The sequence below is a fragment of the Neovison vison genome, chromosome 12, assembly GCF_020171115.1.
Source record: "Neovison vison isolate M4711 chromosome 12, ASM_NN_V1, whole genome shotgun sequence".
NCBI classification, from domain to species: domain Eukaryota; kingdom Metazoa; phylum Chordata; class Mammalia; order Carnivora; family Mustelidae; genus Neogale; species Neogale vison.
Genome location: NC_058102.1, coordinates 572,233 through 584,469, shown reverse-complemented (window position 1 = coordinate 584,469; position 12,237 = coordinate 572,233). Strand labels below are relative to the sequence as shown.

The 12,237-nt window shown below is 68.4% G+C and overlaps 1 protein-coding gene across 2 annotated transcripts; it reads left to right on the top strand.

Annotated features, from left to right (window-relative positions):
* Positions 1 to 3,350: 3,350 nt before the first annotated feature.
* TRABD (TraB domain containing) lies at positions 3,351 to 12,193 on the top strand. Of its 2 annotated transcripts, none has more exons than XM_044229133.1 (10): positions 3,351 to 3,414; positions 7,928 to 7,995; positions 8,372 to 8,450; positions 8,796 to 8,962; positions 9,225 to 9,365; positions 9,843 to 9,953; positions 10,041 to 10,180; positions 10,404 to 10,576; positions 10,664 to 10,775; positions 10,915 to 12,193. In XM_044229133.1, exons 2-10 carry the CDS (start codon positions 7,963 to 7,965, stop codon positions 11,063 to 11,065), a joined length of 1,107 nt encoding a protein of 368 aa, XP_044085068.1. In that variant the 5' UTR covers positions 3,351 to 3,414; positions 7,928 to 7,962; the 3' UTR covers positions 11,066 to 12,193. The 2 variants fall into 2 exon arrangements, with proteins under 2 accessions (XP_044085068.1, XP_044085066.1); XM_044229131.1 differs by having other exon boundaries at positions 10,888 to 12,193.
* Positions 12,194 to 12,237: the final 44 nt, after the last annotated feature.

The following is a 12,237-nucleotide window of genomic DNA, read 5'->3' as shown; positions in this document are numbered from 1 at the left end:
CATGCTCTCCTTGGAGCATGGTGGCCAGAGACCTGTGGACCCTAGAACCAGTGAGGGCTGCCCTCCTGTCGTAGGGGGCCTGCTGAGACCGGCATGGGCCCATGGGTTGTACTACACAGGGAACCTGCCCAGCCTAGGCCCCGGAATCTCCGTGGTGCCCGGAGGTGGGCAGGCCGACCTTCCCCAGAGCTGGGTCATTTTACAGGGACACGGACAAGGGACTGTATCCCTCCACAGGTTTTAAATGTGGTTTTATTATCACTCGGGGCTGCGGAGGCCTGCGACCAGGAGACAGCCGCCGTCGGGAAGCTCGCTCATCCCTCACAGCCCCAGGAAGGGGCGGGGGGCAGGCCATGCCCAGGCTGGGGGCCGCTGGGGGAAGCACAGGAGGCAGAGCGGGAGGGGACGAGGGCAGGAGCCTCTCCTGTGGTTTCCGCGGGAAGGAACGGACAAGGCAGGGGAACAGGCCGGGGACTGGCTCGCGTGAATACCGTCTGCGGGCTCCGGGCTCCCCTGGTTGTGGGGCACCTGCCCTGGGGGGTGGGGGCGGGTGAGGGAGGCCCCGAGGCTGGGAGCCCCACAGAGGGGTGAGCGGCCAGGGCCCCGGGTCGGCTGATGGGCACCTGGGAGTTTGTTGTTTCTAAGAATTAGCCCTGGGAGGGGCCAACCTTCCACTGTCCACTTGGCCCAAGGTCAAAACAGGAAATAAAAAGGCGTCACTGGTACGCCCTGTCCCCAGAGAGCTTGCAGCCTCACCTGAGCCGGGACACCTCCCGGCAGCATCCCAGGCTGGGAAGTCCACTGCCCCTTGGGTCGGCCCTTACCATTTTCAGTGTCCAGGGAAGGGACCCCACATGCCCACGTGTGGCGTGTGGCCAGTTCTGCAAAGTGGGAGAAGCCCCTGGTCCCTCAGCAGCGCCCCCCCCCGCCCACCTTGGTCTTGCCCTGCCGGGGGGGGCTCCCTAACCCTCTGAGCAGAGTGGCTGTGCCCACCCAGGGCACCCTGGTCATGCTGGACTCGGCCGCAGCTCTTGCCACGGCCCCCCTGCGGCTCCCTGGGTGGGGCTGGAGTCCGGCCCAGCCTCCCCAGCCGCCCATCCGCTTGCAGAGCTCCGCTGGGCCCCGCACAGGTCATGCCTGCCCCCGCACCCCATTGACAGCACACACCGTGAGACGGTCCCAGAGCCCAGCAGGGGCGTCGGCTGCCCGGGCCACGCCTCACGCACCCTTCCTCCTGCCAGTGAGCTCAGGACCGCGGGCTGAGCAATGTTCCCGCACACAAGTCTGAGTCCGGTGAGCGCACGCCTGCCGCGGAGGCCCCCAGTGTAGCCCCCTCCGTGTCTCTGGGGAGACGGCTCTGCCAGGCTACCGGCCACCTGTGCCCTGGGCCGAGGCCCAGCAGGACACTGCAGAGCAACGCTCACCCCAGAGTTCTGTCCTTCGGCGCACGCGCAGTGCCCTCCTCCTGGGCCGAGCCCTGGTTCCCTGGGGTAGAGAAGCGTCCCAGTCATCATCCCATGGACGCTAAGCTCTCGCTGCAGGTGCCAAGGATGCCCCTTAGCCCGTGAGTGCAGGCCACCCCATCGTCTCTGGTGTCGGTGTGACGGTCCCCCACACCACCTCCCCTCTCCTCACCCCTTCCCTCTAGCCAGGGCCCTGTAGTGGCTGGGGGCAACTCTCCCGGTCCCAGAAAAGGAGAGGCTCCCACACAGGCAAGACTGGAACGCGGGCCTCTTCCTGCCTCGCCAGCACCGTGTGGGCACAGGCACTGGGCGCACACCAGACTCACTCCAGATCCACCGTGCGCCGCTGGGCAGACACCTGTGCTCTCCGGGGAAGGGAGCCTAAGGGTTGGGACGCAGAAATGACCTGAGCCGGCACAGAGGGACAGAAAGATAACTGGAGAGAAGGAGCGTGCACCAAGGAGGACAGAGGCCACCCTGAGGCCAGCTGGGCCCTTCTGGGACCGAGAAGCCGTAGGAGGGAGGTGGGCAGCAAGCCTGGCCCGGAAGCACCTGCCTGGAGCCCCCACACTCAGGCTCTTGCACAGAGCTCAGCGGGCAAACAGCCCAGCCTGGCAGCAAGAGGGGCTGCGGATCATCTCCCCCACCAGCAGGACCCCAGGACCACCACCGTCAAAGAACATGGGAACCTGGGACCCCTACAAGTCACCAGGCCCTCTCATCCTGGAAACTGAGGGGCAGCCCAGTGCCCAGCTCTGAGTGCTGGTGCATGGTCTCAGCAGGGTCAGGCCAGCCCAGACCCGCAGAGGAGGGAAGGGGCTGGACTGGCCTAACCCCTCACTCCCAGGTAGCTCCAGACTGGAGGGCCGGCGGCCTGCTCCAGGCAGTCCCTGCAGCAGCCCCCATCCAGCCTGGCTTGTCCTGTGGCCCGGGGTGGTCACAGGCGTCGGTGGAGCTGCCCCACAGCCACCCTTTGAGGACGGAGGAGGGCCCAGGCGAGGGCAGCAGCGCCCTGGCCCCCTCTAGGGCCCCGGCTGTGGGGGCACATGGCCGGGGGCACTGCACGTGGGGAGGGGAGGGAGGCGGCCTCGGGGCACCCCACTGGGGGTGGTCGTGGGCCCTGGGAGTCCCCCTCCCACGCCCCACCGCCCTCTTGGCCAAATGGGGACGACGAGGGGCGGTTGGGACCCCTCCGCTGGCAGCGCGCCCGTGGCTGCAGGCTCTCCAGGGTCCGCCAGTCCCGAGACTAGCCCCCGAGCACCCCTCCGGGGTTTGGGGTCCAGGTCTCAGCCTGGTCGGCAGCAGGACCACCGGGGCCTGCCCTCCCAGGGGACTGCACCTACCAAGTCGAGGAATGGCCGGGGCACCGGCGCGCGGGAGTCTCGGCACCCCCGACCCAGGTGGAGCCATGCGGGCGCCCTCCGCACCGCATCCCACTACGGACTGCCCCTTTCGTGGGCGAGTGACACAAAGCGTCTCCATGGACGTCGTGGGAACACCTTCCCTTTTGCAGACTGGGAGCCGCGCTCAGAGAATTTAAGAGTGCTTTGCAAGGCCGCCGGGCTGCCTGGCAGGGCCGGGGACTCGAACTCGCGGCTAAGCAGTCGCCTCCTTCCTCCTAAAGCCGGAGGCGCCGAGGTGGGGAGGGCTTTCTCGCGCGCGGCCCCCTGGGAAATGTAGTCCGCGGGTTCTTGCGCATGGCCCCTGGGAAGTGTAGTCCGCGGGCGCTCGCGCGCGGATCCCTGGGAAGTGTAGTCCGGAGGCGCAGACAAAGCGCGCCTACGGAGCCGACAGGCGGCGCGTGGAACTGCGCTTCCCAGCATGCCGCGCGCCGCTCGCCCCCGGCCCCTGCCCGTCCGGCCGCTCCGCCCCCGGTCCCGGCCCCGGTCCGCCCCGTCCGGTGGGGCGACTGGCCGCATGGAGGCCGGCTGAGGAGCGCCGCCCCGCCTCGGTACGCTGCGCGGCGCGGGCCCCGGCTGGCGGGCAGGGGTCGGGGTCGGGTCGCGGCCGGGGTCGCGGGCCACCTCGCTCTGGGCCGGGCCCAGTCAGCCCCCAGCGCGGGGTCTGCGGCTGGAAGAGTCCGCCCAGGCCTGTCCGCGGGCGCGCGGGGCAGGGCCGGCGGCCGGCGCTGCAGGGGACAGGGCGCGGGGAGAGGGCTGGCGGGCTCCGCCGGGGCGGGCCGGGGGCCGCGGCCTCTCCCCCCGGAGACCCCGGGCGCTTCCCGAGCGCCGCCGGCCTCTGCCCTTCAGACCGGGCGACGGGCTGTCCCGCGGCGCGCGCGGCCGAACTTCGGGGCCTGCGACAGCCGCACTTTGTTTCCACGCAGCCGCGCGCGGGGGAACTTCTGTGCCGCCAAGTGCCGCGCGGGCGCGTCCGCGGAAACTCTCCGGCCGAGGCTGCCGGGGCGTGGGCGTCCCGGGAGCCGCCGGGGGCTCCGCTCCGAGGTCCCTGCGCCCCACGAGCGGGTTGGGGGGTTTCCAGGCGGAGTCCCGCCGGCTTGGGGTGCCCTGGGGAGGGAGATGTGCGGCCGCCGGGCGCCCCGCCCCCCGGGCAGGCTCCGCGCTCTCTGGGTCTCCGGCCCCTTTCGCCCCTGCTCGTCCACTCGCAGTACGGCTGGAGGGGACCCTTGACCGGGGACCACGGGTCAGTCTCGCAGAATGGCCCTGGTGCCGTGGTGTCGGAGGCTGCCAGGAGAGGGCCCGGCAGGGTGGGTGGGCAGACCCTACGCAGCGCCCTGCCATGGTGGTCAGTGCGGGGGCCCAGCCCTGGGCAGTGGCCAGACTCCAGGAGGGTCAGCCGGGTGTGCTGGGAAAGGAGCCGTGCAGGCCTCCGGCGCAGATACAAGTTGGCATATGTCCTCTATCCCAGTCCCAAACTTTGCCACGCCTCCATAAAGTGGGTGCTGCCATCCCAGGGGGCTCTCCGGTGGCCAGGGGTGCCCCGACTTAAGTGGGGGCAGAGGAGAGGTCAGGGCTTTGGCCACATCCTGCTGTCTCCCAGCGGCACATTCATTTCTGCAGCCCACCGGTCTCTGGTTTGGGACCTTTGACTTTCTGAGCAAGCCTAGTGGGTTGATGGGGAGATACAGGCTTTTCTGGGGGCCCCATTTGGTGCTGGGCGGGTCTTGGCCACACCGAGAAAGAGTCTGGGATCTGGGAGGCAGTGTGTGGCCTTCCAGTTTTTAGAGGGGCAAGAGGGGCAGAGAAGGGTGTCTCAGCCTGCCACAACAAACCCCAAAGCTGGGGCTTCAGTAGCGGACTCTTTCACAGCTCTGGAGGCTGGGAGTCCGGGGTCAAGGTGCTGGGCTTGGTCGCCGGTGAGGACGTTTTCTTCCTGGCTTGCGGATGGCTGTCTTCTCGCTGTGTTCTCACACGGCCAGATCTCACTTGGGCCTTAATATCTTCATGGGGCCCCATCTCTAAACGCCATCACCTGGGGATGAGGGCTTCAGTATATGAATGTTGGGGGCGCAGTTCAGTGCAGAGCAGTGGGACCCAGGAGAGGGTCGGCTGCCTGGGGCTGGCAGGAGCCCGCCGTCCGCCATCCACCGAACCGTCCGACACACTGAGCCGGACGCCCGGCCAAACATTTTCAGATGCTGATAATGTCATCCAGTGCAGAACAACTTAACCTGCTGCTCTGATTGCTGTCCCAGGGCTGTGCCCCCCGGTGGGTCCCTAGTGCGTGTGGGGCTCTTCCTGTAGGTCCCTTTCCTGGAGGACTGGACAAGATGGGGCCTCCTGGGGCTTTTGGGAACTCCCACCACTTTGGAGTTTGTTTTCCTGGAAGCTTGTGGGTGATTCTGCTGCTGTCATCTGTGTGCAGAATTACGATTTCCAGAGCCAGGTCACGGTGTGTCCCTCTACAGATGAGGAGATCGCCTAGGAGGACTCACGTTCCATCGTCCCCTGAAACCAGACGGCTGGTCTTTTAGTGCCCCGTGCGGTTTGCTCCTCCCCAGCCAGGAGGAAGCCTACAGAGGTCTACGGTCAGGAGCTGAAGTGAAATCTGCGTCGTGGCACGTGTCTTTAGCTGGGAGTAGACAGATGGGGCGGCTGGGTGACGGCTCCGACCACCTCCATCCTAGAGGCAGGAGCTCAGAGTCCCAGCAGGCTGGAGGGTCCTCACTGGGGCCAGGCCACACCAAGTGGCTGGCCTGAGATCTGGCCAAACCCAGGCCATCCCCTGCAGCACGGCTGAGGCATCCGGCCACCGGACGTCTCCGTGGGCAGTCCTGCTTGGCAGTGGCAGCTGGTCGGTGGGGGGGAGTGAGTAGCAGCCGGATCTGGCAGAAGGCTCTTTCCTGCTTTGTGCCAGGTTCCGTGGTGGCTGGGCCATGGCCCAGGAGCAGGGCTACCCGCTGGGGTATGGGTTTGGAAGGGGGCACAGGTGTCTCCCGTCGAGGGTGTCACTGCAGCATGCAGTGGTGGGACTGTGGGACCTGTGGGTCCAGAGAGTGCGGCAGGAAGCCAGGAGGCCTGTGTGCTCCCTGGTGGCCACTGGTGGGTGCAGGGCAATGGGGGCTGGACTCAGGGCTAGGGGGTGTGGGGGCCTCGCTTCCCTCCTGGCAGCTGGGGAGGGCTCGGGCCCCAGCCATAAATCTTTAAATTGTGTATTTGGGAGTGGAGGGGACGTTAACAATCCCCTGAAATGATACCCTGCGAGGGTGTTGCCGGGGACCCTGCCTCTGAAGTCCAGAGAAACCAGAGAATTGGAAAGTGTGTGGATGCGGCCATCCGGGACAGAGGCTTCTCGGAATCGGACTCTTGGTGCTGAGGCGGGCCCCGGTGGCCTTCCTGCCTGACCAGTTCCGGCTCCCAGTGCTGGGTCGCGGCTGCCGCGAGGGGAACAGCTCGAAGGGACCCGCGTGTTGGCACTGTGGTGCAAGGACGGGGTCAGCCGTCCCCTGCTCAAGGCCCGAGGGGCTTGTCCGCCCCCCCACCCCCCTCAGGAGGCGGGACCCACGCCCAGAAAGGCCTGTCCGCCGCCTGCTCGGGCCTCCTCCTGGGCTTCAGAGGGCGGGTCCGGCCGGACCTCCGGAGGCGGGGGAGGCGGTGCCCCAGAACTGCCCCCACCGCACCCGCCAGCGTCCACGTGGTGGCCTCCCATTTGCTGGCTCTTCCGGGAGCCTCCCTGCAGCGCACAGGATGTTTTCTTAAGTTTCCCCGGCACCTTGGCAGCCTCGTGCTGCTTGGAAGTGGGAACTGTTTGCTTTATTGCGTAAAGCCGCACTGAGGGCCCTCCTGGGCCGGCTGGGGAGCCTGAGGAGGGGCAGGCCCCGCTTCCCGGCCGGCTCCGCCCCGCCCTCCGCCTCGGGCCCTGCTTCCTGTTGGCACTCCCGCGGGCACCTTGCCTGGGTGCAGAGCTCTGATCTGTAAAGTGGGAAGAGGGGGCTTTGGGGGTCCTGGACGGGAGGTCCTCAGGGAAGAGTGCTCGGGGGGGGGCCTCCCCCCCCCCCCCCCGCTGCCCTTCTCTGCTGACCTGCCTCCCGCCGGGGCCTGGCTGCTTCCTCTGGCCGTCCTCAGGTCAGGTCCAGGGCCTGTCCCGGTGTCCCTGGACACCAGATCAGGGGTTTGGTCAAATGGGAGGGAGCCCCGCCCTGTCCCTGAGCTGCTTGTGCAGGCGGCGGGTCCCTCCCGCCGGCTGCCGAGGAGGACAGGGCTTGGGGGGGAGCTGGGAGATGCTGGCGGCGGTGGCCGCGGGACAGAGCCCCGTCTGTGCTCCCCACAGCTGTGCGATCGCGGCGGGGGGTGGGGGAGGACCTGCCGCAGGTTCTTACTTTGCCACGAGCCTTCCTTCCTCTCACGAGATGCCGAGAGGCAGGGCAGGACAGGGGGAGCACCGCACAGCCCCCCAGGTCTGCGGCGCTCGGGCGGGTGCGCGTCCCAGGGCCCGGTCCTTCCGTCCACTAGTGCCCGTGTGACGGCGGCCGACTCTGGAGCCAAACACGACAGCACGCCAGGCTTTCGGCAAGCTGGAGTGGCTTCTTGACCGGACGGGCGGCGGTCACGCGCCACACTTCCCCAGGGGCGCCTCCCCGAGCGTGCCCGCCACCCGTGCACTCAGACCCGGCCTTGAGCTTGCCCGCAGCGTCTTGGGGAAGCGGGGCTGAAGTCTGCGTGGCCGGTGTGGCCGTCTCCCGGGGTGTCCAGAACCCCGTGGCCTGACACAGGCCTCGGGCCCCTGTTCCCCTTGTCCCTGGAGGTCCGGGTGGGCCGTCGTCTGTGGCAGTTGTGTGTCCCTGGTGACACGGAGGATCCCCAGTTCACTGGCCAGGGCAGTCCTGGCGTCTCTGGCCCTGTGCTCAGCCGGCGGGACCCCGGACCCCACACCGGAGGGAGACGGGTGTCACACTGACCGGGAGGCAGAGGCTGCGATGCCACCTACGGTTCTTTCGAAACAGACTGAGCCCCGTGCGCAGCCCTGGGGTTCCGGGTGCGAACATGCTTCCTCTGTCTCCTCAGGCTTAGCTCGTCGGTGCAGGAGCCGCTCCCCAGCCATGGAGGGGGAGGAGAAGCAGCCACCCCAGGAGGTCAGAGCCCTGGGCCAGACGCGGTGGCGGGGGTGGGGGGTGGGGGTTCCTGTACAACCTCGGGCTCAGGGTCCAGCCAGCTGCCCGACAGAGTGTGGGCGCCCCCCCGCAGCGTGGCAGCCTGGATCACTGGCTGCTTCTGTGCGTGTGGGTTCCCGGGGTGTTTCTGGTCAGCCAAGGGGGAGCCCGGGCCAGGGAGCCTGGGGCGGGCTGCGTACAAGGCCGTTATCACACGGAGGTGTGAGTGCTGGGGCGTGGGCCGCTCCCGGAGCCGCGGCACAAGTCCTTGGTGGGCCCCTGGGGCACGTGGTGCCCTGAGCCCAGGCCGGCCCCCGGGAGGGTGCGCCTGACTCAAACGTTCCCCTTCCCTCTGCAGGCTGACACGGAACCTGTTGTGACAGTGGGGGCTTCAGAGGTGGTGCCCAGGGTGCTTTCTGGAGAATCCCAGAACCTGTGTGCGTGCTCCCTGAGATCATTCCGGGCTGGGGGGGGGGGGTGCAGGGCAGCTCCCTGGCCAGAAGGGGCTCGGCCTGGGTGACCTGAGTCTGGCGGATAGTGGCCTGGGCCAGCCCCAGGCTGGGGGTCTCTGAGGGGCTCTGGAGCACAGGCAGGGTCTTCGGAGCCCCATCAGGAGACCCTCCACTGGGGTGGGGGGGCTCAGTGCTTCGAGATGCCGTGGACGCTTGGACGGCTGGGGCTCCCCCTCGGGGACGCGTGCCCCTGTGCGTATCTGGGCCCCGCGCGTGGCTCAGCCCTGGGTGCCGGTGTGCCGCACCCCAGCTGACGCGCTGTCCTTGCAGCCGACGCGGACGCGCTGACCCTCCTCCTGGAGATGAAGCTGAGGCGGCGGCGGGAGCGGCCCAGCCTGCCGCGCACGGTGACCGAGCTGGTGGCCGAGGACGGGAGCAGGGTGTATGTGGTGGGCACGGCCCACTTCAGTGACGACAGCAAGAAGGACGTGGTGAAGGTGAGGCCCGGCACGCCGGGCTGGTCTCGGCCGAGCGTCCCCGTCCCGGGAGCCACCACGCCTCCTGCATGACACCCGCGCCCCCAGAGGGGATTTCAGATACCGCGGAGCCCTCGTGGCCTCGTGGGCTTTTCTGCTCAGCAACGCACAGACCTGTCGTGTGTCGTCGGCCCGGCAGCCGAGGTGGCCTACGCCTGCAGGGACAGGGTCGGGGTCCGTGCTGGGCCCGGGGCACCGGGCTGAGCTGGCTCGTCCCTTGCAGACCATCCGGGAAGTGCAGCCTGACGTGGTGGTCGTGGAGCTCTGCCAGTACCGCGTGTCCATGCTGAAGATGGACGAGAGCGCGCTGCTCCGGGAGGCCAAGGAGATCAGCCTGGAGAAGCTGCAGCAGGCCGTGAGGCAGGTGCGGCGTCGGGGGCCCGGGCTGGGCGCCCCTCCCCAGGCAGCCGCGCTGCCCGCTCTGCCCGCTCTGCCCGCCTGCGAGCACACGGCCTTCCAGGCCGTGCAGAGGCGCCCAGGGGACTTGGCCTGGGGCGGGAGAGGGGCGCGCCTGTGTTGGGTTTCAGACTAGGGAGGTGGGAAGAGCCGGACAGGGAACCCCGGGAGGTCGGCAAAGGGGAAGGGGTGGTCTCAGGGTGCTAGCTGGCCTTCCCCCACCCCGTGCATCTCCCACAGGGACATGTGCCCCTCGGAGGGACACGGACAGAGGACCCGGGGTCTGGGCTGGAGGAGCAGGAGGGAAGGGGCATCCGCTGTGGATGCGGCACCTGTCCACAGCCCTTGCTCAGCCCCAGAGCGTAGGTGGGCCCTCCCCTCGCGGCTGGGGAAACCTGTGCTCTGTGCCCGTGTGGCCGCTGACCACCGGCCCCCTCCGCTGCAGAACGGGGTCATGTCTGGACTCATGCAGATGCTGCTGCTGAAAGTGTCCGCTCACATCACCGAGCAGCTGGGCATGGCTCCTGGTGGCGAGTTCAGGGAGGCCTTCAAGGAGGTGGGCCTGGGGTCAGCCGGGAGGAGGGGTGCCCGGGAGCTGCCCGGGGCTCAGGTGTCCCCAGCCAACACCTAGCCTCTGCCCCAGGCCAGCAAGGTGCCTTTCTGCAAGTTCCACCTGGGCGACCGGCCCATCCCCGTCACCTTCAAGAGGGCCATCGCGGCGCTGTCCTTCTGGCAGAAGGTGAAGCTGGCCTGGGGCCTGTGCTTCCTGTCAGACCCCATCAGGTAGGGCCCCTCGGCCTCCCGCAGGCAGCCCCACCCAGGAAGAGCGGCCCGGCCCCCTGGGTCAGGAGCTAAGCCTCCTCAAACAAGGCCTTCCCACCCTTCCTTCCACCGGGAGCCCAGACACAAAGGGCGCGGAGGTCCCTGCCCTGGGTCAACAGTGCCGGCCAGCCTCCTGCCGGCCGCCGCGTCCGCACGAGGCTGGCAGCGCGCCCTCTGCCCCCAGCAAGGACGACGTGGAGCGCTGCAAGCAGAAGGACCTGCTGGAGCAGATGATGGCGGAGATGATCGGCGAGTTCCCCGACCTGCACCGCACCATCGTCTCGGAGCGCGACGTCTACCTGACCTACATGCTGCGGCAGGCGGCCCGGCGCCTCGAGCTGCCGCGCGCCTCCGACGGTGACCGCCGCTGCCGCGGGCCCGGGCGGGGGCTCCGTGGGCCCCGGTCGCCGCCGGGCCGGGGCTGACGCGTCCCTTCCCCCACAGCTGAGCCCAGGAAGTGCGTCCCGTCCGTGGTGGTGGGCGTCGTGGGCATGGGCCACGTCCCGGGCATCGAGAAGAACTGGACCACGGACCTCAACATCCAGGAGATCATGACGTGAGTGTCGCCCGTGAGCGCGGAGCCCGGCGGGGGGCGGCGGCCGGGCCGGGGGGAGCGCATGCACGCCCCCCACCCCCGAGCCAGGCCCAGCCCGCCCTCCCTTCCCCAGCGTCCCCCCGCCGTCCATCTCCGGCAGAGTGTCCCGGCTGGCCGTGAAGGCCGCCTTCGTGGGCCTGCTGGGCTACGGCCTCTACTGGACGGGACGCCGCATCACCAGCCTGGTCCTGGCACTGCCTGTCGCTCAGTACTGTCTGCACAGGGTGTCCTCAGCCCGGCCGCACAAGTAGGAGGGATCAGCACGGCAGGGGACCACCCCCATCCCCCCAGGAGCTCTGGGTGCCACCCCCCGTGGGGGTCCAGGCCCAGCCACCCCTGCCCTCCCCCAACCCGCCCAAATAAAGAATTATTTAACTGCTCTGAGCTCAGGCTTCCCAGCAGCCCCTCCCCCACCCCATCCCTGGCCCCTGCAGGGCCCCCTCACGGGGTTCTCGGGGCGTCAGGACCAGCTGGCGGGGGAGGGGCCGAGGTGGGCACGGCCAGTCCTCCCCTACCTCACTGTGCCTTCTCCTGGGCTGGCCGCAGGAGCCCCGGCCCAGGCGCACCCGGCGGAGGGGTCTGGGCCGTCGGGCTCCCGGCCGGCGTGTCTGGGAAGGGCCGGAGCCGCTCCGTGGTGGTTCCGGGAAGCGTCCCTCCCTGCAGGGCAGCGGGGCCGAGCTTGGTCCCACGGACATGCACCGTGGCCTGTGGAGATTGTGTTTTTGGCTTTTAAAAATGTCTGAAGTTTTTTTTACTCAGGTAATTTTAACTTAAAATGAACTGAAGCAAACGTCAGGAAATAACGAGCCTTAAATCTGATTGGGACAAAGAGGCGGTCTCGGTCGGGGGCGGTCGGGGACTCAGTCCTAAGCCGGTGAGCCTGGGGGAAGGGTCGGCTTCACCTGCGGAGCTGGGCCGGCGCTGACCCTCACCCCCCAGCTGCCCCCTTGGTCAGCCCCTGGCTGGGGGGCATCCAGAGCTGCGGCCCCCGGGCCCGAGTCTCCCCCCCCACCCCCCCAGGCACAGAGGACCACACCTGCTTCTCCTGCCGCACCCTCAGTGGGCAGAGGGTGCGGGTCCCCCAGAGCCCAGCAGTTGGCACACGTGCTGGCAGGTGCCCGCCACCTTCTGCGGCCCCGCGCGGGGCGCCCACCTCGGGCATCTCCGGTGTATGTCGTCGCTGCTCCTGGTCATGTCTGTGACACATCTGTGTGGCCCTCCTGTGGCCCGGGGCCCTGCTCCGTTGGGTTTGTGTTCACTCAGTGTCCGACAAAATGAGGTGAAACCCACGGCCGTGAGCTGGGCTGGACCGTGTTCTTCCTGTCACGTACGTGCGTGTACACGTTCCTCAGAAACTGAAATAAAGTCTAATTTTGGAAGCTCCTGTTTGGTGGAATGTGTGGAAACGGGACTCAGGGGGTAG

Bases quoted from the DNA above. Each gene is read 5' to 3' on its own strand.
- TRABD (XM_044229131.1), top strand. From the start codon at position 7,963: ATGGAGGGGGAGGAGAAGCAGCCACCCCAGGAG. The intron at 7,996-8,371 runs GTCAGAGCCCTG...TTCCCTCTGCAG, and splicing joins AGAAGCAGCCACCCCAGGAG to GCTGACACGGAACCTGTTGT. The intron at 10,181-10,403 runs GTAGGGCCCCTC...CTCTGCCCCCAG, and splicing joins TTCCTGTCAGACCCCATCAG to CAAGGACGACGTGGAGCGCT.